The sequence below is a fragment of the Salvelinus namaycush genome, chromosome 42, assembly GCF_016432855.1.
Source record: "Salvelinus namaycush isolate Seneca chromosome 42, SaNama_1.0, whole genome shotgun sequence".
NCBI classification, from domain to species: domain Eukaryota; kingdom Metazoa; phylum Chordata; class Actinopteri; order Salmoniformes; family Salmonidae; genus Salvelinus; species Salvelinus namaycush.
Window position 1 is genome coordinate 240,778 of NC_052348.1, and position 27,966 is coordinate 268,743.

Below are 27,966 nucleotides of genomic sequence, written 5' to 3' on the forward strand. Positions count from 1 at the left end.
TTTCACCTTTTTATTTTCGGCCATATAGGCTAACACATTTAGTCAGTTATGACCTCATCAGAGCATCAGAGCAACGGATATTTCACCAGATGTATAAATGTGAAGCATCCGGTTGGCATTTCCACTCACTACCAAATATGGAGATGAGAGGAAACCCAGTGGCCAACAGTGGGAGAAGATGGAGCAAAATGGATTTTGGCTAACATTCTGCCATTTTTTTATTTATAGATTAAACGTTATGTCCAAACAATTTAATGTTTCCAATACTAGAATCTGTATCAAACAGAGTATACCACGTTTTGGTTTTGTAGACTTTACCCTTTGCCAAAGTATCTAAAAAAGGCATTGTTTAGAAGGAGTGCAAGGGCGAATTGAGTTATTGCACATGCACATTTCACAGAGTAGGCATTCCCTAACGGAAATACGCAAATAAAGGCTAGAATGCATTAATAGGATCTAACTAGCTCGTGCTTGGCTCTACCCACCTCCTTGCTTGTTGTGCCCACTATGATTAATTTACTCCCATTGGAAACGACAGGCTCTGGTCTATCTTGGGTTAGTTATAAAAATATTTGGTATTTTATGTAACCATACCAAAGGTAACATATCATCGTAATTTGAGTGTCCCGGATTTACATTTACTATGATACGTCTAGTCTATGAGACCAGTCTGCCTACACAGGTGGTCTATACTTCCATCGCCTGTCATTTGACTGTCAAATGTTTTTATTTTCACCTGTTGCAATGCCCCGGTATGGAGCTCATCATGTTCAGAGGGTTGGCTGTAGGTGGAGTTATGGTCAAATATTTGGTGGTCCTGTTCCTCTTCGAATTGGCTTCTATCTTCTCAAAGAACCGAGGGGTTGACTGAGAATGGTATGCACTAGGCTATGTGTCAGGCGTTTTACACAGAACAGAAGAAAATGTAACCCAGTTTGGATTATGTATTCCTTTTTGGATGAATGCGGAGACGCGGTGCGCCCTCGTTGAATGGGAGGCTGCCTTTGCGCACCAAATGAAGTCATGAACGGCCGAACGATGAAGTCATCGCCTGGACTTGCAGCTATAATCCCTGTGCACTGACCGATCGATGTACACACACACAGATGAGGGATTCTCACCGTCTTGGGAAGTGGGTCATGGAATAATCGGTTCACCTATTTTCTTTGAAAGGCCATATGTGGAAGCTTGGGTTTGAGAGTTAATTTGTCTGTTAAATTGGTATGCTACTGTCGCCTGATAAAAACGTTTGACATGTTGAGATTCGTTTTTGGACACAGATAGTGATAACATTTATTGTAAGAATAATAATAATAGTAATACATTTCTATTTTGCGTGATGCAGATCAAATGTGTGCTGTCAGGTGTGTGTGGTAGCCTACAGTTTTCAATAGACCTAAATCAAGATTGAAACATCAAAAAGATGTGCACGTTTTGGAAATATATCAAAGTACGGAATAAAACATACTGTAAAACATGCTGCTCTGAGAAATTGGACGTTATCATTCATGGTGTAGCGGAGAACGAAGCAATTTAAGACATGGATAAGTTTCTGCAGATCGCGCCTCACTCCCTGGGCATAGTGCTGTCTCGGGTAGGCGCCGAGGAGTCGCCCGCGGTAACCGACAAGCTCCAGCAACATCACACGGGCTACGATATATTTGCCGACTTCAAAGCCGTCAACATGCAGCACTTCTGGAATAAGAAAGTGACAGATGCGATATCGGAGACTTTCTTCCTAGGCTGGATTGACGAGGATGTCCTGCTGATCCAAGGGAAGGAACACCACCTCGAGGTGCTCAGAGAGGGATGGACGAGGCGGGCCCTCAAACCGCCCGGAGGGTTCGAGATCAAGTGTATAGGTAAGACTGTACTTAATGAATCTTATAGGCTACCAGTGATTATCATCATAATACCATCCAGGCAGGTTGTTGTCACTTGTTTGTTTGGTTTATTGAGTAGCTAAAGGTACGTTTCAGGTCATCTGAACACTGTGGTGATCCACTCTGCACAATAGGATAGTGCGGCTCAACTTCAATGGATAACAGTAGGCCTTTCTGACTGGGCACACACTGGTTGAATCAACGTTGTTTCCATGTAATTGTAGAATAAGGGTCGAATTGACATTTGTGCCCATTGGGATGTGATCAAATGGAATGTGCAAGACTCATGGCGCCCAGGAGGGGTAATGGAGAACCCTGAGGCCAGCAGAAGAGTAAAAATACATTTTAATGTATAGCCCTCCCTGTGGTTTGCTTAATTCCCACTTTCCTCACCATTGTTCAGCTAGTATGGGAAATATGTGTGATGGGACTTTGGAGTTTCCCTTTAAATTATTGGGATATGTTTGTATTTCAGTTAAACAATCAGAGCAGTAGAGATGCACAGTGGTGTGTGTGTATATGATGAAGTTTGGGGACATGTGAAGTTCAACTGCGATTGTGTCTAGTCGCTCACTCATAAATGCTTTGAAAGTCTGAACAAAATCTGCTTTTAGGGAGAGTAGCCTATTTGTGTGTGTTTTTTTTAATGTACTGTAAGCAAGAAAGTAAGCAAGAAACCAAATACCTATCGAGAAACACCATTGCTTTGTCACAATTGCTCCTAACTCAAATCAGGATTTGGGAAGAGACAAAGTTCAGGACCATGTAAACATCTCTCTCTCTCTTACTCACTCTCTCGACCACATCAACAATTTCAAAGGGATGGGAAAGTTGCAAAACAGTAAAATATTGATTGAGAAAAAGTGGGATATTCTGTGCTTATTTGTCCATGGACGGGGATACCATGCCCTCCCTGACCTTACCATCGAAGCAGGAAGCATTGTTAAACTTTGGAATGTTTCCCTGATAGCTAATAACCACAGACAAATACAGTCTCTAATCTAATGAGGTCTCTATATTAATGCTCATGCAAAGTTACTAGTGCTAATAGTCTTGCTTGGCCGGCGGAGTGCTGAACATACTACGGATGGGGAAGACTCTGTCTGCTGACCCACCTTTCATCTGACAAAACACAGTCATACTGTATCAGGTGCATGTCTTACTGAGTGCTGGAAGTTGAATTCATATTCACAACAGTCAATAATCACATGCACATTGACTTGACTTAAAGGTGAGGAAATAGAGCTTTTGAAATTGAAAACAATGGTTGGCTTTGGATAGCAAAGTTCAGAGTCACAAGTTGGTCTAACCTATTAAGTTTGTTTGGTTAGAGTAAGCTGGTCTGATACTCCCATGTCTGGAGAAACTAAGGTGGGGCTTATAATCACTGGCAGATTACAGAATTCTCCACATATTTCTAATTCCTATGTTAGGTCATTCTATTTAGTATGTGGCTCTGCTGGACATTTTCTGATAGTGTTGTGTGTGGGTGGGCTGTACTTCAGCCCACAATCTGTATCACAATCAGCACTTTCTTCTGCATTAACCTCTCCCATAGATGAGTGGGATGGCCATGGTTACTTAGACTAGTTAGAAGTCTAGGAAAGTTGTTTCCGTTTACTTGGGACACATGTATATCTGAGGTCTGCTCGTTCCTCCCCCTTTCCATTCTGAACTCACACAGCATGCTAGTAGATACCTACAGACTTCCAGTCACTGCACTAACGCTAGTTAGCATTGGCTCGCTAAACAGCCTCTAACTACCTTCATACTGGACACAGAGATATAAAAAGGGTATCCACAAGACTCTTGAGAAGTAGATCATTTTTAATCATTGCCAAAATCCTGAAGTATCCCTTTAACGAGGGTTATCTCACCTGCCAGAGTTTTTGAATTTGTCAGTTTCTGTTAGGTTCAATTGTGAACAATAGTCGTGTCAGACCTCAAATAAATCTAATAGGCCAATAATAATTCGATGCAGATCAAGGATCAATTGTCCTACCGGTGATGTGGTTAGATGTCCATGCACTCGACATTTGAAGGCCTGAAAACCAAAGGGCTTAAGTTGATCAAGCCATGTGGGGTGGGCTTTGCCATTTGTAGAAGATCGAAAATCACATCAATTATTGTTTTTTACATTTTCGCTTTAAGCAGACAAAACGTTAAATGTATATTTGATGCCAGTTGTTTGTCATATGGTATTTGGCTGATTTATAAATTGCTGTAGGGTTGAGATGTCTTCAGTCCTGAACAATGTCCGGAATTGATAAGCTACTGAACAACTAAATACCACCCAAGAGAGCGTTGTGTTTCTTTGAATGTCAAAGCTCTTGCATGTAATCTGATTTGTCGATTGCAGCATCCGTCAGCAAACGTTTTTTGCTCTTATGTGTGTGCATCCGTTGACATGTCATTGTGGTCGTCACTGAGTAACGAGGAGCGTAGTTGATGCAGCTGCTCCATGTGCCTACCCGCTGGGTACAGATGTAAATTCAACGTCTATTCCACATTGGTTCAACGTCATTTCGTTGAAATTACTCGGAAACAACATTGATTCAACCAGTGTGTGCCCAGTGGGTAGGTACCCTACGTTCCCGACTCTATTTATCTGGCCCAATTTGACAGAGATAGTGGAAGAATGTTGTCCCCGGTTTTCTCAAGGTTAAAACCCACACACAACCATTGAATTGAGGAAGGAAAGGTGCATCCCACCTCATCAGGAAAGCCCATAGAAGCTGTGACTGTGGGGCCTATTCGATTAAACTTTCTAACCGGTTTCCAGGTCAAGTCAAAAAACAACATCCAAAGCAAAATGTGCATTACTGTACTCAAAGAAACACTGTTTTCAGGTTGAAACCAAAAGAAAACTATTGTTAGTGGATTGAAACATGCTTTTTCTCGCTGTGTGGAAAGCCTGTTTTTCAACTTTTCAACTGGAAATCTGGTTACTAGTTTAATTGAATGAAAGCCCTTTGTTTCCATTTGCAGGCTTCTAACAGAGGGGCTACGAGAAGTGTCCCATGCAGGAAGGAAAGTAGAGGGTCTGTTCAGGAAAGGAACCATGCTAAACACTGAAGCACTCTCCCTGATGGAAGGAAGAGGAGGGGCCTGGAAGAGAGAATTGGGGGAAACGATAGACGTCACAGAAATGATTCTGGCAGTATATCCCAAGTGGTAACTGGAATGACTCTGGCTGTATTTCCAACAGGGTGAAAGGAATAACTCTGACAGATTTTCCCAAGAGGTGGGTTGGGGCCCCACTGATGCGTTGAGAGGAATTCCTCTCTAGGGTTGTAACTTAAGACTGGGTACCGTCCAGAAACATGTTTAATTATTTTTATTTTATTTCACCTTTATTTAACCAGGTAGGCTAGTTGAGAACAAGTTATCATTTACAACTGCGACCTGGCCAAGATAAAGCAAAGCAGTTCGACACATACAACAACACAGAGTTACACATGGAATAAACAAACATACAGTCAATAATACAGTAGAAAAAGCCTATATACAGTGTGTGCAAATGAGGTAGGATAAGGGAGGTAAGGCAATAAATAGGCAATGGTGGCGAAGTAATTACAATATAGCAATTAAACACTGGAATGGTAGATGTGCAGAAGATGAATGTGCAAGTAGAGATACTGGGGTGCAAAGGAGCAAGATAAATAAATGCAGTATGGGAATGAGGTAGTTGGATGGGCTATTTAAAGATGGGCTATGTACAGGTGCAGTGATCTATGAGGTGCTCTGACAGCTTGTGCTTAAAGCTAGTGAGGGAGAAATGAGTCTCCAGCTTCAGTGATTTTTGCAGTTCGTTCCAGTCATTGGCAGCAGAGAACTGGAAGGAAAGGCGGCCAAAGGAAGAATTGGCTTTGGGGGTGACCAGTGAGATATACCTGCTGGAGCGCCTGCTATGGGTGGGTACTGCTATGGTGACCAGTGAGCTAAGGCGGGGCTTTACCTAGCAGAGACTTGTAGATGACCTGGAGCCAGTGGGTTTGGCGACGAGTATGAAGCGAGGGCCAGCCAACGAGAGCGTACAGGTCGCAGTGGTGGGTAGTATATGGGGCTTTGGTGACAAAACAGATGGCACTGTCATAGACTGCATCCAATTTGTTGAGTAGAGTCTTGGAGGCTATTTTGTAAATGACATCGCCGAAGTCGAGGAGAGGTAGGATGGTCAGTTTTACAAGGGTATGTTTGGCAGCATGAGTGAAGGATGCTATGTTGCGAAATAGGAAGCCGATTCTAGATTTAATTTTGGATTGGAGATGCTTAATGTGAGTCTGGAAGGTGAGTTTACAGTCTAACCAGACACCTAGGTATTTGTAGTTGTCCACATATTCTAAGTCAGAACCGTCCAGAGAAGTGATGCTGGACGGGCAGGTGCGGGCAGCGATCGGTTGAAGAGTATGCATTTAGTTTTACTTGCATTTAAGAGCAGTTGGAGGCCATGGAAGGAGAGTTGTATGGCATTGAAGCTCGTCTGGAGGTTAGTTAGCCCAGTGTCCAAAGAAGGGCCAGAGGTATACAGAATGGTGTCGTCTGCGTAGAGGTGGATCAGAGAATCACCCGCAGCAAGAGCGACATCATTGATGTTTACAGAGAAGAGAGTCGGCCCGAGAATTGAACCCTGTGGCAACCCCATAGAGACTGCCAGAGGTCCGGACAACAGGTCCTCCGATTTGACACACTGAACTCTATCAGAGAAGTAGTTGGTGAACCAGGCGAGGCAATCATTTGAGAAACCAAGGCTGTTGAGTCTGCCGATAAGAATGTGGTGATTGACAGAGTCGAAAGCCTTGGCCAGGTCGACGAATACGGCTGCACTGTAATGTCTCTTATCGATGGCGGTTATGAATCGTTTAGGACCTTGAGCGTGGCTGAGGTGCACCCATGACCAGCTCTGAAACCAGATTGCATAGCGGAGAAGGTACGGTGGGATTCGAAATGGTCGGTAATCTGTTAACTTGGCTTAGAAAGGCAGGATAGGATAGATATAGGTCTGTAGCAGTTTGGGTCTAGAACTTCTCCCCCTTTGAAGAGGGGGATGACCGCGGCAGCTTTCCAATCTTTGGGAATCTCAGACAATACGAAAAAGAGGTTGAACAGGCTAGTAATAGGGGTTGCAACAATTCCGTCAGATCATTTTAGAAAGAGAGGGTCCAGATTGTCTAGCCCGGCTGATTTGTAGGGGTCCAGATTTTGCAGCTCTTTCAGAACATCAGCTATCTGGATTTGGGTGAAGGTGAAATGGGGAAGGCTTGGGCGAGTTGTTGTGGGGGGTGCAGGGCTGTTGACCGGGGTAGGGGTAGCCAGGTGGAAAGCATGGCCAGCTGTAGAAAAATGCTTATTGAAATTCTCAATTATAGTGGATTTATCTTGGTGACAGTGTTTCCTAGCCTCAGTGCAGTGGGTAGCTGGGAGGAGGTGCCCTTATTCTCCATGGACTTTACAGTGTCCCAGAACTTTTTTGAGTTTGTGCTACAGGATGCAAATTTCTGCTTGAAAAAGCTAGCCTTAGCTTTCCTAACTGCCTGTGTATATTGGTTCCTAACTTCCCTGAAAAGTTGCATATCACGGGGGCTATTCGATGCTAATGCAGAACGCCACAGGATGTTTTTGTGCTGGTCAAGGGCAGTCAGATCTGGAGAGAACCAAGGGCTATATCTGTTCCTGGTTAAAACATTTTTTTGAATGGGGCATGCTTATTTAAGATGATGTGGAAGGCACTTTTAAAGAAAAACCAGGCGTCCTCTACTGATGGGATGAGGTCAATATCCTTCCAGGATACCTAGGCCAGGTCAATTAGAAAGGCCTGCTCGCTGAAGTGTTTTAGGGAGCGTTTGACAGTGATGAGGGGTGGTCGTTTGACCGCAGACTCATTACGGATGCAGGCAATGAGGCAGTGATCGCTGAGATCTTGGTTGAAAACAGCAGAGGTGTATTTGGAGGGCAGGTTGGTTAGGCTGATATCTATGAGGGTGCCCGTGTTTACGGATTTGGGGTTGTACATGGTGGATTCATTGATCATTTGTTTGAGATTGAGGGCATCAAGCTTAGATTGTAGGATGGCTGAGGTGTTAAGCATGTCCCAGTTTAGGTCACCTAGCAGCACGGGCTCTGAAGATAGATGGGGGGCAATCAATTCACATATGGTGTCCAGGGCACAGCTGGGGGCAGAGGGTGGTATATAGCAAGCGGCAACGGTGAGAGACTTGTTTCTGGAAAGGTGAATTTTTAAAAGTAGAAGCTCGAATTGTTTCGGTACAGACCTGGATAGTAAGAGAGAACTCTGCAGGCTATCTCTGCAGTAGATTGCAACACCGCCCCCTTTGGTAGTTCTATCTTTTCAGAAAATGTTAGGGATGGAAATTTCAGTTTTTTTTGGTGGTCTTCCTAAGCCAGGATTCAGACACGGCTAGGACATCCGTGTTGGCAGAGTGTGCTAAAGCAGTAAATACAACAAACTTAGGGAGGAGGCTTCTAATGTTAACATGCATGAAACCAAGGCTTTTACGGTTACAGAAGTCAACAAATGAGAGCACCTGGGGAGTAGGAGTGGAGTTAGGCATTGCAGGGCCTGGATTAACCTCTACATCACCAGAGGAACAGAGGAGGAGCAGGATAAGGGTACGGCTAAAGGCTATCAGAACTGGTCGTCTAGTGCGTTCGGAACAGAGTTAAAGGAGCAGGTTTCTGGGCGCGATAGAATAGATTCAAAGCATAATGTATAAGGGCTAGAGGTATAAGGGCTAGAGGCTCTATAAGACAATAATCACTAACCAGGACAGTAATGGACAAGGCATATTGATATTAGGGAGAGGCATGCGTAGCCGAATGATCATAGGGGTCCAGTGAGTGGTTGGGCTGGCTGGAGACACGGCGGTTCAGAGAGCTAGCAGGCCGGGGCTAGCAAGCTAGCAGAAGGGCCTTAGAGGGACGTCGCGACGGAGGAAAGTCTGTTTTAGCCTCCGCATGCGGTGACGTCGATAGACCAGTCGTGATGGATTAGTAGGGTTCCGAGTAGCAGAGGGATCCAAGTCCAATTTGCAAAATAGGTATAGTGGCCGAAGAAATTGGCCGATGGATCTATTCAGCTAATAGTCTAATATGCTCTAGACAGCTAGGGGGCCGCGGCTAGCAGGCTAGCAGATGGGCATTCAGGGGACGTTGCGATATAGGAGCCAGTTGAGTACCACATGAGCAGATTGCGTCGGTAGTCCAGTCGTGAAGGATCGGCGGGGTTCCGTGCCCCGTACCGGCAGTAGAAGGGGTCCGGGTATTGTAGCCCAGGAGTGGCTGATGGGCCTCTTCAGCTAGTTGGGAGATGGGCCTAGCATGGGCTAGCTCCAGGCTAATTGGTGCTCACTTCGGGACAGAGACATTAGCCAGGAGTAGTCACTCAGATTGCAGCTAGCTAGCTGCGATGATCTAGGTGAAAAGGTTCAGAACTTGCGGTAGGAATCCGGGGATATGGAGAGAAAATAGGTCCGGTATGCTCTGGTTTGAATCGCGTTGTACAAACTGGCGAGAGCTTTCCGAGCTAAAGGTTAGCTGATGACCGCTAGCAGTGGTTAGCTGACTACTAGCTAGTGAGCTGGCTAGCTTCTGTTGGGGGATTCCGGTTCCGTGGTAAATAAAAATACTTTAGAAAAAAACAGATCCACACCACATTGGGTGAGGCGGGTTGCAGGAGAGTATTTTGAAGTTGAGGTTTAGAAAAATATAATAAAGATATGCAAAGAAAAATATATAAAAATACACTGCTCAAAAAAATAAAGGGAACACTTAAACAACACAATGTAACTCCAAGTCAATCACACTTCTGTGAAATCAAACTGTCCACTTAGGAAGCAACACTGATTGACAATAAATTTCACATGCTGTTGTGCAAATGGAATAGACAAAAGGTGGAAATTATAGGCAATTAGCAAGACACCCCCAATAACGGAATGGTTTTGCAGGTGGTGACCACAGACCACTTCTCAGTTCCTATGCTTCCTGGCTGATGTTTTGGTCACTTTTGAATGCTGGCAGTGCTTTCACTCTAGTGGTAGCATGAGACGGAGTCTACAACCCACACAAGTGGCTCAGGTAGTGCATGTCATCCAGGATGGCACATCAATGCGAGCTGTGGCAAGAAGGTTTGCTGTGTCTGTCAGCGTAGTGTCCAGAGCATGGAGGCGCTACCAGGAGACATGCCAGTACATCAGGAGATGTGGAGGAGGCCATAGGAGGGCAACAACCCAGCAGCAGGACCGCTACCTCCGCATTTGTGCAAGGAGTAGCACTGCCAGAGCCCTACAAAATGACCTCCAGCAGGCCACAAATGTGCATGTGTCAGCATATGGTCTCACAAGGGCTCTGAGGATCTCATCTCGGTACCTAATGGCAGTCAGGCTACCTCTGGCGAGCACATGGAGGGCTGTGCGGCCCCACAAAGAAATGCCAACCCACACCATGACTGACCCACCGCCAAACCGGTCATGCTGGAGGATGTTGCAGGCAGCAGAACGTTCTCCACGGCGTCTCCAGACTCTGTCACGTCTGTCACATGTGCTCATGTGCTCAGTGTGAACCTGCTTTCATCTGTGAAGAGCACAAGGCGCCAGTGGCGAATTTGCCAATATTGGTGTTCTCTGGCAAATGCCAAATGTCCTGCACGGTGTTGGGCTGTAAGCACAACCCCCACCTGTGGACGTCGGGCCCTCATACCACCCTCATGGAGTCTGTTTCTGACCGTTTGAGCAGACACATGCACATTTGTGGCCTGCTGGAGGTCATTTTGCAGGGCTCTGGCAGTGCTCCTCCTTGCACAAAGGCGGAGGTAGCAGTCCTGCTGCTGGGTTGTTGCCCTCCTACGGCCTCCTCCACGTCTCCTGATGTACTGGCCTGTCTCCTGGTAGCGCCTCCATGCTCTGGACACTACGCTGACAGACACAGCAAACCTTCTTGCCACAGCTCGCATTGATGTGCCATCCTGGATGAGCTGCACTACCTGAGCCACTTGTGTGGGTTGTAGACTCCGTCTCATGCTACCACTAGAGTGAGAGCACCGCCAGCATTCAAAAGTGACCAAAACATCAGCCAGGAAGCATAGGAACTGAGAAGTGGTCTGTGGTCACCACCTGCAGAATCACTCCTTTATTGGGGGTGTCTTGCTAATTGCCTATAATTTCCACCTTTTGTCTATTCCATTTGCACAACAGCATGTGCAATTTATTGTCAATCAGTGTTGCTTCCTAAGTGGACAGTTTGATTTCACAGAAGTGTGATTGACTTGGAGTTACATTGTGTTGTTTAAGTGTTCCCTTTATTTTTTTGAGCAGTGTATATCATGCATATCTACAATACAAAATGTATAATATCACCATACAACAATATTACAATGTGTGCGTATTCGTGTGTCTTTACCTTTGTGTGTGTCTCCTCAAAGTCCCCGCTGTTCCGTAAGGTGTATTTTTCAGTGGTAGAAAAAGTATGCAATTGTCATACTTAGGGATCCCGAGTGGCACAGCAGTCTAAGGCACTGCATCTCAGTGCTAGAAACGTCACTACAGACACCCTGGTTTGAATCCAGGCTGTATCACAACCAGCCGTGATTGGAAGTCCCACAAGGCGGCACACAATTGGCCCAGTGTCGTCCGTGTTTGGCCGGTGTAGGCCGTCATTGTAAATAAGAATTGTTTCTTAACTGACTTGCTTAGTTAAATAAACATTCAATATTTTTTTTAAATTTAAAGTAAAGATATCTTAATAGAAAATGACTCAAGTAAAAGTGAAAGTCACCCAGTAAAATGCTACTTGAGTAAAAGTATTTGGTTTTAATTATACTTAAGTATCAAAAGTAAAATTCACTTCAAATTCCTTATATTATGCAAACCAGATGGCACCATTTTCTTGTTTTTGAAAAAATGTACAATAAGCAAGGGGCACACTCCAACACTCAGATGTAATTTACAAAGAAAGCTTTTGTGTTTAGTGAGTCCGCCAGATTAGAGGCAGTAGAGATAACCAGGGATGTTCTCTTGATATTGTGTGAATTGGACCCTTTTCCTGCTTTGTATTCAAAATGTAACGAGTACTTTTGGGTGTCAGGGAAAATGTATGGAGTAAAAAGTACATTATTTTCTTTAGAAATGTAATGAAGTAAAAGTTGTCAAAAATATAAATAGTAAAGTACAGATAACCCAAAAAACGACTTAAGTAGTACTTTAAAGTCTTTTAACTTAAGTACTTTACACCACTGGTATTTTTACCTGTTTTTCAAAATCTGATTCTACTGCTTGCATCAGTTGATGTGGAATAGAGTTCAATGTAGTCATGTCTCTATGTAGTACTGTGCACCTGTTCTGGACTTGGGGATTGTGAAGAGACCTCTGGTGGCATGTCTTGTGGGGTATGCATCATGGCTTTCCTGGCTGTAAATACATTAGACATCACTCCCAGATCCCTTAGTTACCTCACAAGGGCAACAATCATAACCACATAACGTCATCTAAAGTTACTTTGAAATGATTTGTGCATGCAGAAAAGTTTAATAGTTTAATATCCTCAAATTGGGCCTCCCGGGTGGCGCAGTGGTCTAGGGCACTGCATCGCAGTGCTAACTGCGCCACCAGAGTCTCTGGGTTCGCGCCCAGGCTCTGTCGCAGCCGGCCGCGACCGGGAGGTCCGTGGGGCGACGCACAATTGGCATAGCGTCGTCCGGGTTAGGGAGGGTTTGGCCGGTAGGGATATCCTTGTCTCATCGCGCTCCAGCGACTCCTGTGGCGGGCCGGGCGCAGTGCGCGCCAACCAAGGGGGCCAGGTACACGGTGTTTCCTCCGACACATTGGTGCGGCTGGCTTCTGGGTTGGAGGCGCGCTGTGTTAAGAAGCAGTACGGCTGGTTGGGTTGTGCTTCGGAGGACGCATGGCTTTCGACCTTCGTCTCTCCCGAGCCCGTACGGGAGTTGTAGCGATGAGACAAGGTAGTAATTACTAGCGATTGGATACCACGAAAATTGGGGAGAAAATGGGATAAAAAAAAAAATATATATATATATATATATATATATCCTCAAATTGTGTTTTAAAACAGACATTTAAAGTCAATTGAACACTTGGGTTGAACAAGGATCTGGAGAAAGTACTCAGCAAAAAATACAGAGGTTAATTTATTTTTCACAGTTTTAATCCATTGTTATGATGAGCAGGTTACAGATGACTGAAGTTTCGATGTCAAGCTGATGTCTTCCTCAGAGTGACCCAACACTTGCACTCAACGCCTATTTAGAGCCTAGTGCCCTATTGAGACACAACTACGTGAAAATAAACATAAGGTTTGGAGAAAATGTGGGCAATTTTACCCTGCGAGGGGCAAATGTGGGCGCAGGCTCCACCTGATTCTACTAATCTAAGTTTTAATGGAAGACGATGAGCTGTCATGCCCTGACCTTAAAGAGCCTTTTTATGTCTCTATTTGGTTTGGTCAGGGTATGATTTGGGGTGGGCATTCTATGTTTTCGTTTTCTATGATTTTGTATTTCTATGTTTTGGCCGGGTATGGTTCTCAATCAGGGACAGCTGTCTATCGTTGTCTCTGATTGGGAACCATACTTAGGTAGCCCTTTTCCCTCCTTTCAGTGTGGGAAGTTGTCTTTGTTTGTGGCACTATAGCCTTAAGCTTCACGGTCGTTTTTGTATTGTTTATAGTTTTTTTGTCGGCGTCATCATCCTAATAAAAAGGAATATTGACGCTCACCACGCTGCGCTTTGGTCCTCTTCATTCGACGGCCGTGGCATGAGCCTTCATGGAAGACAATGATTCATTGGATGAGTCATAGAATTAGGTGTGTTACTGCTGGCTAGACCAAAAACCTTCACCCACAGATTTCCCACACCAAATCTATAGCGATCTATACAGTAGTGATGTGTGACATCTTGGAGCAGGCGTAGTTTCTCAGAGATGTAGTACCTTATGCCCCATGACATGTCGGCTTGCCCCCTGAGGCCAATGTGGAAACTGAGAATTATTTTGAAAATAAAGGTGTTGGAATTATGCTTTTAATTCGTAAGGCCTTCTCAACCCCTAACCTGATTCTACTTGAACGTTCACTGTACTTTTGAAAGACAAAATTACAGACCTGTAAATAATAGTCCACATCCTGGATGTCTCTGATGTGGAATGGAACGTTTTCTGTATTTACCCTCATTAGAACACTTCCATCACTATGATAATGCCAGCAAATGGGGATACTCGGAAAACTAAAAGTACTGCATTTGGAAATGTTTTGTAGTACATGTTTTTAAAAAATTGTGTGGATGTTTGTTTGGAATAAAAACTGGCAAAAGTTTCTTCACTTGTCGTGGCAACAAAATGTGTTGAATTGTAATTGTTTTCAAATTGTAATTGTTTTCCCAGGCAGCCCACATTGACAAAGCCATAGAGGGAAGTTGATGCTGCACTGACCTCAATGGCTGATATCAAGTATCAGTAGCTCTTCAGGTGTGGTTGCACATTGAATTAAGCAAAATAAATAGTATTTGTTGTCTCACACACATACTTACTCTTTTCAATTTCGGCCCAACAGTACGTTGGTCCCTAGCCTAATACTGACCATATTTTGACTTATAGTGTATGTTTCCCATACACAGGTTTCATAGAAGTCTAGATATTCTCCATTGATGATGCGTCTTAGTCCAGGACTTAATCTGTGTCCTGTAAACTGGACAGATTAAGCCTAGTTCAGGACTGAAAAGCATTCTGAATGGAGAATCTCTGTCTGGGAAACCGGCCCCCTAGGCTATTCATTTAGCAGGGTGAGATTGCTAGTATTGCATTTTGTCGCTGCAGTCACCTTGCTTAAAACCTGAAGATGATTATCAAGGCCAAGTGCACAATGTTTCTTTTAAGACCTCTTCTAACACTGTACATGTACTTCTGATTCGCCTGCTAAGGGGATGACTCAACTAAGGGGATTCCTGCCAGGGTCATGTTCATTAGGACATAGCCCTGCAACGGAAAATGAAAACAAGAGTTTCTTATATATTTTTTTACTGTATTTTTATTTAACTAGGCAAGTCAATATTGGAGAGGTTCAGGTAGTAACTTCCTGTTTCACAGTTTTTTCCACTGTTTTGTGCCTACTGAACACCACCCGGGATGTATATATTCACTAGGAATCAAACGGAAGCCGAAATGGGGAGGCACCTAGCTGAATTTGTTTCATTAAGAAACAAATTTTTCTTGCAAAACGTTTTGCTACGGTGTGCACTAATGTATTCACACCTTTGGGTTTGGTCAGCAGCCACCAGGGGGCACAACATATGAACAGTGGCCCATCTTTTGAGTTCTGTGTGACCAGATGCATATTTAAGAGAACATACTAAAGGCACGCTCTGTAAGGTGGACCAAATATCAAAGAGTGGGCCTGACCACCAATCAAAATGTAAACATTGCAAATGCGTCACACTACATTTTCACTGCTCAGTGAATGCCATTTCATAGAAATCTAACTTTTTGTTGTGATTTAATAGTCATCATCTGTTTGCAAACTTTCCAAGTGCCGTAAGACAACAAAAACATAAATAACTTTGGTTATCACCAGGTGAGAGAGTTGTACTAATTTATTAATTCATATTCTTTAAACAACTCCAAAGGTCTACAGTGTTTCCTCAATTGAAATTCCGTGAAATTTTACAGACTATGGTTTTAACACACACGCACACACGCTCACCAGTAGAAAGAAATTCCAAATGCTTGCAAAGTATGTATTTAATAGAATAGTGTTTGAAAGTACATTCCATATACACAACAATGGCTGTTTCAAATGAGTCATTGCATGTAATTCAAATACAGCAGATATGTATTTGACCCATAGCTGGCTCACTGGTGTGGAACTGAATTGATCTGAAAATTGTTGTACTCTACAATGCCTGTCTTCTGCAGAAATCTACATATTTCTCATACAGCAGCTTCAAAGTGTCAGTATTGTATTGTATTGCTTTTCCTGTGCGTCTGCTGTGTGCCTGGCTCTGTCTGTTTGTCTGTGGTCTGTTCCGTGTCTATAGCTCCAACAACAACTCTTGGCTCTTTTTAAGGGATGGCACTCCGTAGCAGCTATGAGATCATCGGACTGGGTTGTCATGGCTACGGGCGCTGTTGCAGCACGATTGAGAAATAAGATGGCTGGCTTGTTGCGTCTCCCCCCTCCTCTCTTCCTCTCCTCTTTTCTCTTTGGTATGAATGAACTTCAGAAAACTTGACAGCGTCCCCTCTATCCCCCTCCCTCCCTGCCTCATCTCCTCCTTCATCCCTCCCTCATTTCTCCCTCCATCTATACTCATGAGTCAGCAGGCTCTGCAGCAAGCAATGGCCGCCATGCTATAGAGACAATGACTGGGGGCTCCATTGTGAGCTGGGGTTTGCGTTCACACTCAAAAGAGCCCTTTGAGGGATCAACAAAAACAAACATGCTTTAAGGAAGGCTCCGTTTCTGGAGTGGTTGGCCAAGTCCTTGCTGATCAATGCACAGTCGCAGTGTCAGTCTGTGGAAACTTACTGTCGTTGGCCATACAGAGGTATGATCTTACTTTGAGACGGTTTGCTACAGCAGGAAAATAATGCTGAAGCAACAGGAATTGTGAATTATTATGTGGATTATTGTAGGGGTTGATACATTTTTCTTTATGGCAAATCAAGTCTGAAACATCACAAAGTGGAAATTAAAAACTTTAAAAGCCTTTTTAAAACTCAAATGCGCTACAAGTTTGCATTTCCTACAAGAACTGGGTGTGAGTAAGTACACAGTAGCAATCAAAAGTTTGGACACCTACTCATTCAAGGTTTTTTTGGTTTATTTTTTTATTTTTTCTACATTGTAGAATAATAGTGAAGACATCAACTATGAAATAACACATATGGAATCATGTAGTAACCCAAAAAGTTTTTTGTTTGTTCTTAACCTAGTTAAATGAAGGTTAAAAAAATATGAAGGTCACCCAATCCAGAGCGTTTCTTCAAGTACAGTCGCAAAAACCATCAAGCGCTATGATGAAACTGGCTCTCATGAGGACCGACACAGGAAAGGAAGACCCAGAGTTACCTCTGCTGCAGAGGATAACTTCATTAGAGTTACCAGACTCAGATATTGCCGCCCAAATAAACGCTTCACAGAGTTCAAGTAACAGACACATCTCAACATCAATTGTTCAGAGGAGACTGCGTGAATCAAGCCTTCGTGGTCGAGTTGCTTAGACCGGTGGAAATCTGTCCTTTGGTCTGATGAGTCCAAATTTGAGATTTTTGTTTCCAACTGCCATGTCTTTGTGAGACGCAGAGTATGTGAACGGATGATCTCTGCATGTGCGGTTCCCACCATGAAGCATGGAGGAGGAGGTGTGATGGTGTAGAGGTGCGTTGCTGGTGACACTGTCTGTGATTTATTTAGAATTCAAGGCACACTTAACGAGCATGGCTACCACAGCATTCTGCAGCGATACGCCATCCCATCAGGTTTGCTCTGAGTGGGACTATCATTTGTTTTTCAACAGGACAATAACCCAACACACCTCCAGGCTGTGTAAGGGCTATTTGACCAAGAAGGAGAGTGATGGAGTGCTGCATCAGATGACCTGGCCTCCACAATCACCCGACCTCAACCCAATTGAGATGGTTTGTGATGAGTTGGACAGCAGAGTGAAAGAAAAGCAGCCAACAAGTGCTCAGCATATGTGGGAACTCCTTCAAGACTGTAGGGAAATAATTCCAGGTGAAGCTTGTTGAGAGAGTGCCAAGAGTGTGCAAAGCTGTCATCGAGGCAAAGGGTGGCTACTTTGAAGTATCTAAAATAAAAAATGTGTTTAACACTTTTTTGGTTACTGCATGATTCCATATGTGTTATTTCATAGTTTGATGTCTTCACTATTATTATACAATGTAGAAAATAGTAAAAATAACGAAAAACCCTTGAATGAGCAGGTGTGTCCAAACTTCTGACTGGTACTCTAGGTGGAAGGCTAATCTGTGATTGATCAATTTATCTAACCCAAAACATGTTTGAAAGTGTGACAAAAGTGTCAATGGCTGTGTATTTTAGGCATACTGTACAGTCAGTCATAGGGTTTCTTCTGTTGACATGGTGTCGCCACATGTTACTGGGATGGCAAGGACCATGTAAGGTCATGTACTACCATTAGAGGGCAAAATAGGGTACTTAATCGAGAGGAGGCTATGACCACACTCAAACGCATGAACACGGATGAAATCGTATATGACGTTCATCGTTGTCCGTTTTTGTCAGTCAAAAGGGAATGGGAAAGGGGATACCTAGTCAGTTGTACAACTGAATGCATTCAACTTAAATGTGTCTTCCACATTTAACCCAACCCCTCTGAATCAGAGAGGTGCGGAGGGCTGCCTTAATCGACATCCGTGTCTTCGGCGCCCGGTGAACAGTGGGTTAACTGCCTTGCTCAGGGGCAGAACGACAGATTTTTACCTTGTCAGCTCGGGGATTCGATCCACCAACCTTTTGGTTACTGGCCCAACGCTCCTACCTACCAAAAAGTACAACTCAAGTCAACTATTTGGCAACGGACTGTCATTGAAAAAGCATTGGCTTCATCCGAAAATCTCAGACACAAAATCCCAGTGTGCCGATGGCCTACAAGTACGGCCACACCGAGATACATGAGCATGGATAAAATCGTATATGACGTACATTGGTCCGTTTTTGTCTGTCAACTCATCTCTACTTTTTTGGGACGAATTGCATACTTTAAGGCAGACATATTGTGCGACTCTTTTATAGACAATCGTCTCTGGTGTCATTCATCTGGCAACAGATGACTCATATTAAAAAAACATTTGTTTAATCGGAATTTGCAGACACAAGATCTGTGTGGCCGTACCATGAGAGAACTACTGCCCCCTCTCATTGAAGCCACGGAGTTCAAGGCTGACCGTGGTACTGCAGGCATTGTTAGCAGGAAACAGGATCCCCTATTGTAGTGAATGGAACATTTCACTATATTTACACAATCTTCGTGTAAATAAAAAAGTGGTTTGAAGATAATAATGGCACCAATAATTGCTTTTAAAACACCAAATGTATGTCCTTGAACCTATTATTTTAAAATTGCACACAGAAAAAGTTATAAGGATAATTTAGTTGCTACTCAATGAGGTGGCAGCACTGAGCTAACCTGCAACATCACTTCCTGGAGCTCAAACTGCACATGTTATGTCTCCATGAGATGCCATCTTAACCGACTTAATTTGGCTTCAATGCCTATTGAGTCTTCAGAAAGGAATGAATGGTGTCACGTGATCGATGGCTTTGACCATTCATATATATAGTCATTGGGTCCTACCCTTAAGAAGATCAGATTGGTGAGTGGCGAAAACTTTCCCGGCAGGCAAAACTGGTTGCAATCATGTATTTTTAGCAAACAGAAAAATATGTATTTACCTGGTTGTAACAGAGACTTGTTGGATCAGGTTATATGACGTCCTTTCAACAAGAACCAGTTTAAAAACTAAAATGTACATATTGTGCTGAATTTTGCCAGCTGGGTCCCTTGTTTGATTGACTTACAATTCATGCATATCCAAAAGTGTGTTTAAAGTTGGGGGCACAAGATAAATATCATATATAGTGTACCTTTTATGTACTGTATAACTAGCCAAAATATGGTTTAGTTTACTTACCCACAGCATAAGCGTCGTTGCTAAAGATTAATATTTTTTCCTTTGAGGGTATTCTATGTTGTGGACATACGGGAGGATGCAAATTGGCAAGAGCCAAAAAGGGCAATCTTGGCAGATTTGACTACTGCTGATATCTGTTTAGGACGGATATGGTCTTGTTGTTTATAATAATAACAATGTATTTTTGTTAAGGGACAGAAACAATTGAAACATTGAATTTTGTGACTTGCCTAGTTTAAATAAAGGTTAAATAAATTTAAATTAAAATACCATTCGGAAGCATTGCACCATCATGCTTTAGCTTGCACTAATGTAAAGCCCATCGGTCCTTAGATGGGCTTGAACATAGTAGAAAGGAAAGGTAGGAAAATTGTCATCTTGCTGAATCTACATTAAAGGCCCAGTGCAGTCAAAATTCAGTTTTCCTAAAACTAACACGGCACAAGTGTGGAACATTTTATCAGTGTTATTTCCTGATAGTTGCTGGTTGAAAATACAATCTACAACAGGTTTTGCATGGGTGGAGTTATGGCCTGCCTAGTGACATCACCAGGCGGTATACGTTAATAGACCAATAACAAAGAGATTTCCAAAACTACAGTATATTTGGAGTTCCATCTTTGTTGCCTAGTCTCACTAAAAGTAAAGCGGATGTTGTAGCGTTTGCTTCCCTTATAGCCCGCCAGAAGATCTTGCTTAACTGGAAATCCTTCAAACCTCCCACTATATCATCTTGGTTGAAAGATCTAATGTCTTTTCTACACTTAGAAAAAAAGTACGTTTGTTAACGAGAAATTTGTGGAGTGGTTGAAAAGAGTTTTAATGACTCCAACCTAAGTGTATGTAAACTTCCGACTTCAACTGTATCTGCCAATAACTGCTAGTTTTCAGGTTACATATCCCTCCCATTAGGCCCCTCCACACTCTAAAAAGTAGAGTGTGGAGGGGCCTGGAGTATCCTTTAGGGGTTCTTCAAGTTGAAACTATGGGGGAACCCCTATAAGTTCTTCGAAGAATCCTTTAAAATGGTTCCTCAAAGAACCTTTTTAGGGTTCTTTGTCCCTCCATTATAAAAAAGATTTAAATAATAACAACATTGATTTCATTAATTCATTGTTTATTTAGTGCCACCACAAATGTGAATTCATATTTACAAAACAATTTCCCAAACAAAACACATTACAAAATTGCAACATTTCTGCAGACATGTCAGACCATAATAAATAATACATTTACCTTGTATAGTGCTTTTCATTACATTTTTAAAAAATGGTGATGTACAATAAAAACAACAAATTAAAAATGAATCATAGGTCATAACTAACAATATTGTAGACTTGATGCTAAATACAGATTTTTTAGCTTTGTGTGTGTGTCCAACAACCACTTAGTTATGTTAGGAAGTTTGCCATCTTTATGACGGGCCCTGGTAACTTCACCCCAACTTCACCTATTCCCAAAACATAGTAATTTAAGAACATAAGTGTTTTTCTGACATTTTTGGGGAATTTAACAGAAAATAACAGCCCTAGCAGAGCCCCAAGTCCCATTCGAACATCCTCTAGGGCGTGGATGTTCTCCCCATCAAAGGCCAGCGTGATTTCACTCATGGTGACATGGATTTCCGCCCATGTGCAGTAAAGGAGTGGGGAGCGGTGAAATCTGTGTCAACAAAAGTAAGAAAAGATGAATACACAGCTGTAGTTTTATATAAGCATGCACACTTATGTTTATGAAAAAACAGACTATTTGTGCATAGCCATACCTTGTCACGGACATAAAGGCCACTCTGTTCATCATTGAAGAGGTATGGCAAGAGCAGGGTCGCTGCTGTGGTCTCGAGTCCTAGTAAAGTAAAGCAATGATCTTACTACACTTGCTAATTTTATTACAAAATACCTTAGAGAAATGGAAGGAATAAGAGCAAATACCTCTTCTGTATTGTCCTTCAGGGACGGTCAAAATAGCAGGATGATGTCCCCACCCCTGCCTCGCCTCTCTACCTCTGCTAGTCCTTGAATTATCTTTTTGTCTCTATCCATTCCATGGACTTGATTCATTTCTGAGAAGGCCTGAAAAGATAATTTGCACACATTTGTATGCTAATAGATTTCAGTTTGTATTGACTACTATGTAGGTTAAATGCACACTTCAAATGCAGCTGTCATACAACATATCCGTACCTTCTTCTTGATCCCAATTGCATTGTGTCCATGTTCTGTCTTATAAGAATTTCAAAGGAAGATAAAATGTGTCAAAAAATAGTCGTTGCCAAAAGTTTTGAGAATGACACAAATATTCATTTTCACAAGGTCTGCTGCCTCAGTTTGTATGATGGCAATTTGCATATACTCCAGAATGTTATGAAGAGTGATCAGATGAATTGCAATTAATTACAAAGTCCCTCTTTGCCATGCAAATAAACTGAATCCCCCAAAAATATTTCTACTGCATTTCAGCCCTGCCACAAAAGGACCAGCTGACATCATGTCAGTGATTCTCTCGTTAACACAGGTGTGAGTGTTGACGAGGACAAGGCTGGAGATCACTCTGTTATGCTGATTGAGTTTGAATAACAGACTGGAAGCTTCAAAAGGAGGGTGGTGCTTGGAATCATTGTTCTTCCTCTGTCAACAATGGTTACCTGCAAGGAAACACGTGCCGTCATCATTGCTTTGCACAAAAAGTGCTTCACAGGCAAGGATATTGCTGCCAGTAAGATTGCACCTAAATCAACCATTTATCGGATCATCAAGAACTTCAAGGAGAGCGGTTCAATTGTAGTGAAGAAGGCTTCAGGGCGCCCAAGAAAGTCCAGCAAGTGCCAGGACCATCTCCTAAAGTTGATTCAGCTGCGGGATCAGGGCACCACCAGTACAGAGCTTGCTCAGGAATGGCAGCAGGCAGGGGTGAGTGCATCTGCACGCACAGTGAGGCAAAGACTTTTGGAGGATGGCCTGGTGTCAAGAAGGGCAGCAAAGAAGCCACTTCTCTCCAGGATAAACATCAGGGACAGACTGATATTCTGCAGAAGGTACAGGGATTGGACTGCTGAGGACTGGGGTAAAGTCATTTTCTCTGATGAATCCCCTTTCCGATTGTTTGGGGCATCTGGAAAAAAGCTTGTCCGGAGAAGACAAGGTGAGTGCTACCATCAGTCCTGTGTCATGCCAACAGTAAAGCATCCTGAGACCATTCATGTGTGGGGTTGCTTCTCAGCCAAGGGAGTGGGCTCACTCACAATTTTGCCTAAGAACACAGCCATGAATAAAGAATGGTACCAACACATCCTCCAAGAGCAACTTCTCCCAACCATCCAGGAACAGTTTGGTGACGAACAATGCCTTTTCCAGCACGATGGAGCACCTTGCCATAAGGCAAACGTGATAACTAAGTGGCTCGGGGAACAAAACATCGATATTTTGGCCAGGAAACTCCCCAGAACTTAATTCCATTGAGAACTTGTGGTCAATCCTCAAGAGGCGGTGGACAAACAAAAACCCACAAATTCTGACCAACTCCAAGCATTTATTATGCAAGAATAGGCTGCCATCAGTCAGATGGCACTCATAGGACTTCTTGTTACACAATACATGTATGTTTTGTTCGAGAAAGTTCATATTTATATCCAGAAATCTCAGTTTACATTGGCACGTTATGTTCAGTAATGTTTTGCTTCCAAAACATCCGGGGATTTTGCAGAGAGCCACATCAATTTATAGAAATACTCATCATAAATGTTGATGAAAATACAAGTGTTATGCATGAAATTAAAGATATACTACTCCTTAATGCAACCACTGTGTCAGATTTCAAAAAAGCTTTACAGCGAAAGCACACCATGGAATAATCTGAGTACAGCGCTCAGGTACCAAAACAAGCCATACAGATACCCGCCATGTTGTGGAGTCAACAAAAGTCAGAAATAGCATTATAAATATTCACTTACCTTTGATCTTCATCGGAATGCACTCCCAGGAATCCCAGTTCCACAATAAATGTTAGTTTTGTTCGATAAAGTCCATCATTTATGTCCAAATACCTCCTTTTTGTTCGCGTGTTTAGTCCAGTAATCCAAATGCGCAGGCACTAGGTCCAGACAAAGTCAAAAAAGTTATATTACAGTTCGTAGAAACATGTCAAACGATGTATATAATCAATCTTTAGGATGTTTTTATCATAAATCTTCAATAATGTTTCAACCGGACAATTCCTTTGTCTTTAGAAATGAAAATGAACAGAGCTCGCTCTCACGGCCGCGCGCCTGACTTAGCTCATGGCATTCTATCAGACACCTGATTCAAACAGCTCTTATTTGATCCCCCTTCATAGTAGAAGCCTGAAACAATGTTCTAAAGACTGTTGACATCTAGTGGAAGCCTTAGGAAGTGCAATATGACCCCATAGACACTGTATATTGGATAGGCAAAGACTTGAAAACCTACAAACCTCAGATTTCCCACTTCCTGGTTGTACAACTGATGTACAACACATCTGGCACAACTGTTGTGATACAACAGAGTTTGTCTGATTACACAAGTGTTGTGGAGACACTGCACAATGGTTGTGTAAACATTTTGTGTGCAGACAAACTCTCCATTGTATCACAAAAATATCAGTTGTACCTCAGTTGTTCAACCTGAGTGTGTATGGGGTCTTTGTGGGTGGGGGGAAGCTGCGTATCCTCATGCCTCTAATCCCTATCACCTCAAAGATACAAACCTCAGAGTTAAGGACTGACTGGTCTACCAAATGTTGTTGTTGAACTACAACATTTATTAAACACAAAGAAATGGGCTTCTGTAGGCTAGATAAATGTAGATACGGTCTTACTGTATGATCAAGATGGGACCCCTTTAAGTTGTCTTCAGTGTCACTTACAAGTGGGAATAGGGGAAATAAGTCCTAAGCATGACTTTTGAAGGAGGTATCCCTGTTGTGTTTAAAACATTTAATGATTGTAAGCCAAGTAAAAGTATATGCGGTTTTGAATAGAAATAAGAAATGTGAAATCGATGTGAATATGGATGAAGCAAATCCTTGATGGTGTTTCTGTTGAATTTTTTAATACCATTCATTGTTATACAGTGGTGATATAGAGGTGCTAACAATTTGACCACTTTCTGTGTCAATCTAGTAGCAGAGCTTTCATAGGCTGGGCCATAAGCTGGGGTGGAGCCAAGCTTTGGGGGTTGTTCAGTTGCATGTAATGCAGGACAGTTCTTCAATTAGCATGGGACATGTCTCAAGAGGGGAAGAGAGGGAGAGGGTCTCATGCTTATCCTGCCCCCTTTCCTGCAGTGGCACTGCACAGCTGAGAGAGAGAGTTAGAGAGACAGCTGAGAGAGAGAGTTAGAGAGGGAGGGAGAGAAAGAGAGAGGGAGGGAGAGAAAGAGAGAGGGGTGGTTAAAAAAACACTCAGCCAGAGGCTGTCTCATCATTAGTCCCTTTATCCTACTGGAATACATTTCTTGCAGGACACATGTGGTTGCTGCATCTTTGTGTGTGTGGATGTTGTTATTTTCTTTCTTCTCCGCTATACTTCTGTCCTCGGCCTCTCCCTCTCACTCGCTCTCTCGTTTCCTCTACCCCTCCCATCATCTCAGTCACCCAGACACAGACACACGCACAATCTCGCGCAGTGGGCAGGCACGCGCGCACACACACTCACACACACACACACACACACACCCTTTCTTGAGGTACTGGGAGCAGCGGCAGCTGCGGTGGTTAGCGTTGAAATACATTGGCCGTTGACTGGAGATAGCTGCAGCTCTGTTGGTTGAATGAATGGATGATCCAACGAGCCTCTTAGGATTGGATTCTCGTATTGGATTTTCACGAGAGAGGAGGATATCTATTCTGGGATTTGTTTTATTTCTATGCGCTCCATTCTATGCGCCTTTTTTCTCTCCCCACCCTTTCCAGGTGTGGTGTCGTCGAGGACGAGCGGGTCTTGCGCGGTGGATTTGGCCTCCGCTACACTGCAATCTGTAGAGTTTTTCAGTGGAGGTCAGGGTAAAGGGCGCTATTCTTTCTCTTTTTTTTCCTCAAAGGGGGGCTCTTTTGTTTTCCGCCTATAGCTCCCATGGTGAATTGAGCTATTGTCGGAGAACAGCCTCTACAGCTAAGCTGCCGATTCTCTACCCATCTATTCCCTCTCCTCCCCCTCCCCCAATTCCCCTCCACCTAAAAAAAACCCATTCACCTGAACCAACCCCCCTCCAACCTTCCTTTCCCATACCTCCATCTCTCCTCGCCATCCTCTCTCCTTGCCTCCCATGCCCCATTTTCTTCATCCTTACCCCTGCCACCCCCTCCCCTTCCGCAGCATAGCGGCTACGTAATGCGCCTCCCGACGCATGCGAACAGGGATGCTACAAATGGTGGTTCGGACTGATCGCTGACATAAAAAAAGGGTGATGCCTGGCGCAACCACCACCGCCGCAATGGATCAGCCCGGGAAAACACAGCAGATGCCAATCCACCGCAGTCTGGATTGAGAGGCGGCTGTAGTAGCTTGCCTGTGGATGTGAATGACTAAACGTGCGTGTGTGTGTATGCAAGCGTGCACGCTGGTCCTCCGTCATGTCTCTCGCCTGATCCCTTGCACGGGGCGACCCTGCTGATGTGGGGGAGGCACTAAGCCTCAGGTTGGCCTCCCCCCGAACCCAGTAGTAGCCCCCGTGGCAGGCCGCTTGCCCCTGGGGGTCGCTATGAAGAATACCCGCAGCACCAACCTGCGGCGGGCCTGGCCCAGTTCGGACCTGTCCGAGCGGCTGCCGGAGCGCACCCGCTCCCGGAGCGAGAAGGACTTCCGTCTCCAGCAGAAACACCACCACACTCCCCCTCCTCCACCGCACATCTCACCAGGCCCCCCCCAGGGCTACCAAATGCCAGGTGAGTCTGACAGCAACCCCCACCACAACCACTACCATCCCTAACTCACCAATTTGTCTGATGTTGGCAAGCGTGTGTAAAGTTGTACGTAGGGGTGAGGGTTAGTAACGTCTCTGTTTCTTCCCAGACAATATTATTCCAAGACTACTATGGGGTTTCTATGGATATGGAATATGTGAGGACAAAGGGTAGAGTTTGTGAGCGTCTGTGTTCTGTAATGTGAAATATATTTTTTTTTTAAAGTTGAAGTGACATAGATAAAGCGTAAAGACAATATTGGAATTGAATAGTCCCAGGCAAGGATATTGCATCATGGCAGTTGATGATTTATTAATTAGAACGTTAATATTAGGATTTTAGTACAACCAAGGGCCGAAAAGGGAAGCAATGGGATGTTGTTGGAGCTAAATCTTTGAAACCCTCTCATCACATAGGTTTTTCTTTCCCCTTGATTCATGGGTAGAGCCGTAAGGGATCTGCATATCCATATGGCATGCATGTTTCTGTGAGATGCTTGTCCATCTAGTATTGTTGTGTGAAGTGTCAGATAGGACTGTGATATGGGGTATCAGTGAAAATGTAGTTCATGGTCTCTGTTTTTAATGACACCGTGGTACATTTTAAAGGGATATTTCAGCAAAATTGCATATTTAGATGTTTGTTTCCTTACCTTAAAAGCAGTCTATGTACAAGGATTACAATCCACACGTTGCTTTTGTTTAACCTCCCCTGGTTAGCATGTAGAAGTCATCCCAAAATAATTTAAAACCAAGTCATTGTTGTGCAATACAATTAATTTTAGAGACGTTTTGGCATGAAATATAAAATATTCTAAACGGGGAGTTTGATTTTCATTGGTGTGACTTGTTTAAGTTGTAATGTTACATCACAGACTAACTAGCTACATGATCTCCTTGCTTGACAAGCTAGCTAATTTATTAGCCAGTGTTAGCTAATTTATTAGCCAACATCAGCGACCTGTACTGAACAAAAATAAAACATTGGTCCAATGTTTTATGAGCTGAAATAAAAGATCCCAGAAATATTCCAAAAAGCTTATTTCTCTCAAATGTTGTGCACAAATTTGTTTACATCCCTGTTAGTGAGCATTTCTCCTTTGCCAAGATAATCCAGGCAACTGACAGGTGTAGCATATCAAAAAGCATGATCATTACGTAGGTGCACCTTGTGCTGGGGACAATAAAAGGCCACTCTAAAATGTGCAGTTTTGTCACACAACACAATGCCACAGATGTATCAAGTTTTGAGGAAGTGTGCAATTGGCATGCTGACTGCATGAATGTCCACCAGAGCTGTTGCCAGAGAATTGAATGCTCATTTCTCTACCATAAGCTGCCTCTAATGTTGTTTTAGAGAATTTGGCAGTACATCCAAACAGCCCCACAACTGCAGACCACATGTAACCACGCCAGCCCAAGAACTCCACATCCGGCTTCTTCACCTGCGGGATCGTCTGAGACCAGCCACC

The 27,966-nt window shown here is 43.4% G+C and overlaps 1 protein-coding gene across 1 annotated transcript in view; it reads left to right on the forward strand.

The window, feature by feature from the left end:
- The first annotated feature begins 1,540 nt into the window (after positions 1-1,540).
- The window catches only part of LOC120034703 (storkhead-box protein 2-like), a 73,049-nt gene continuing 46,623 nt past the window's right edge, over positions 1,541-27,966 (forward strand). The window contains exon 1 of the mRNA XM_038981310.1: positions 1,541-1,862. Coding sequence (XP_038837238.1) covers positions 1,541-1,862 — 322 coding nt within the window. The remainder of the gene's footprint in view (positions 1,863-27,966) is intronic.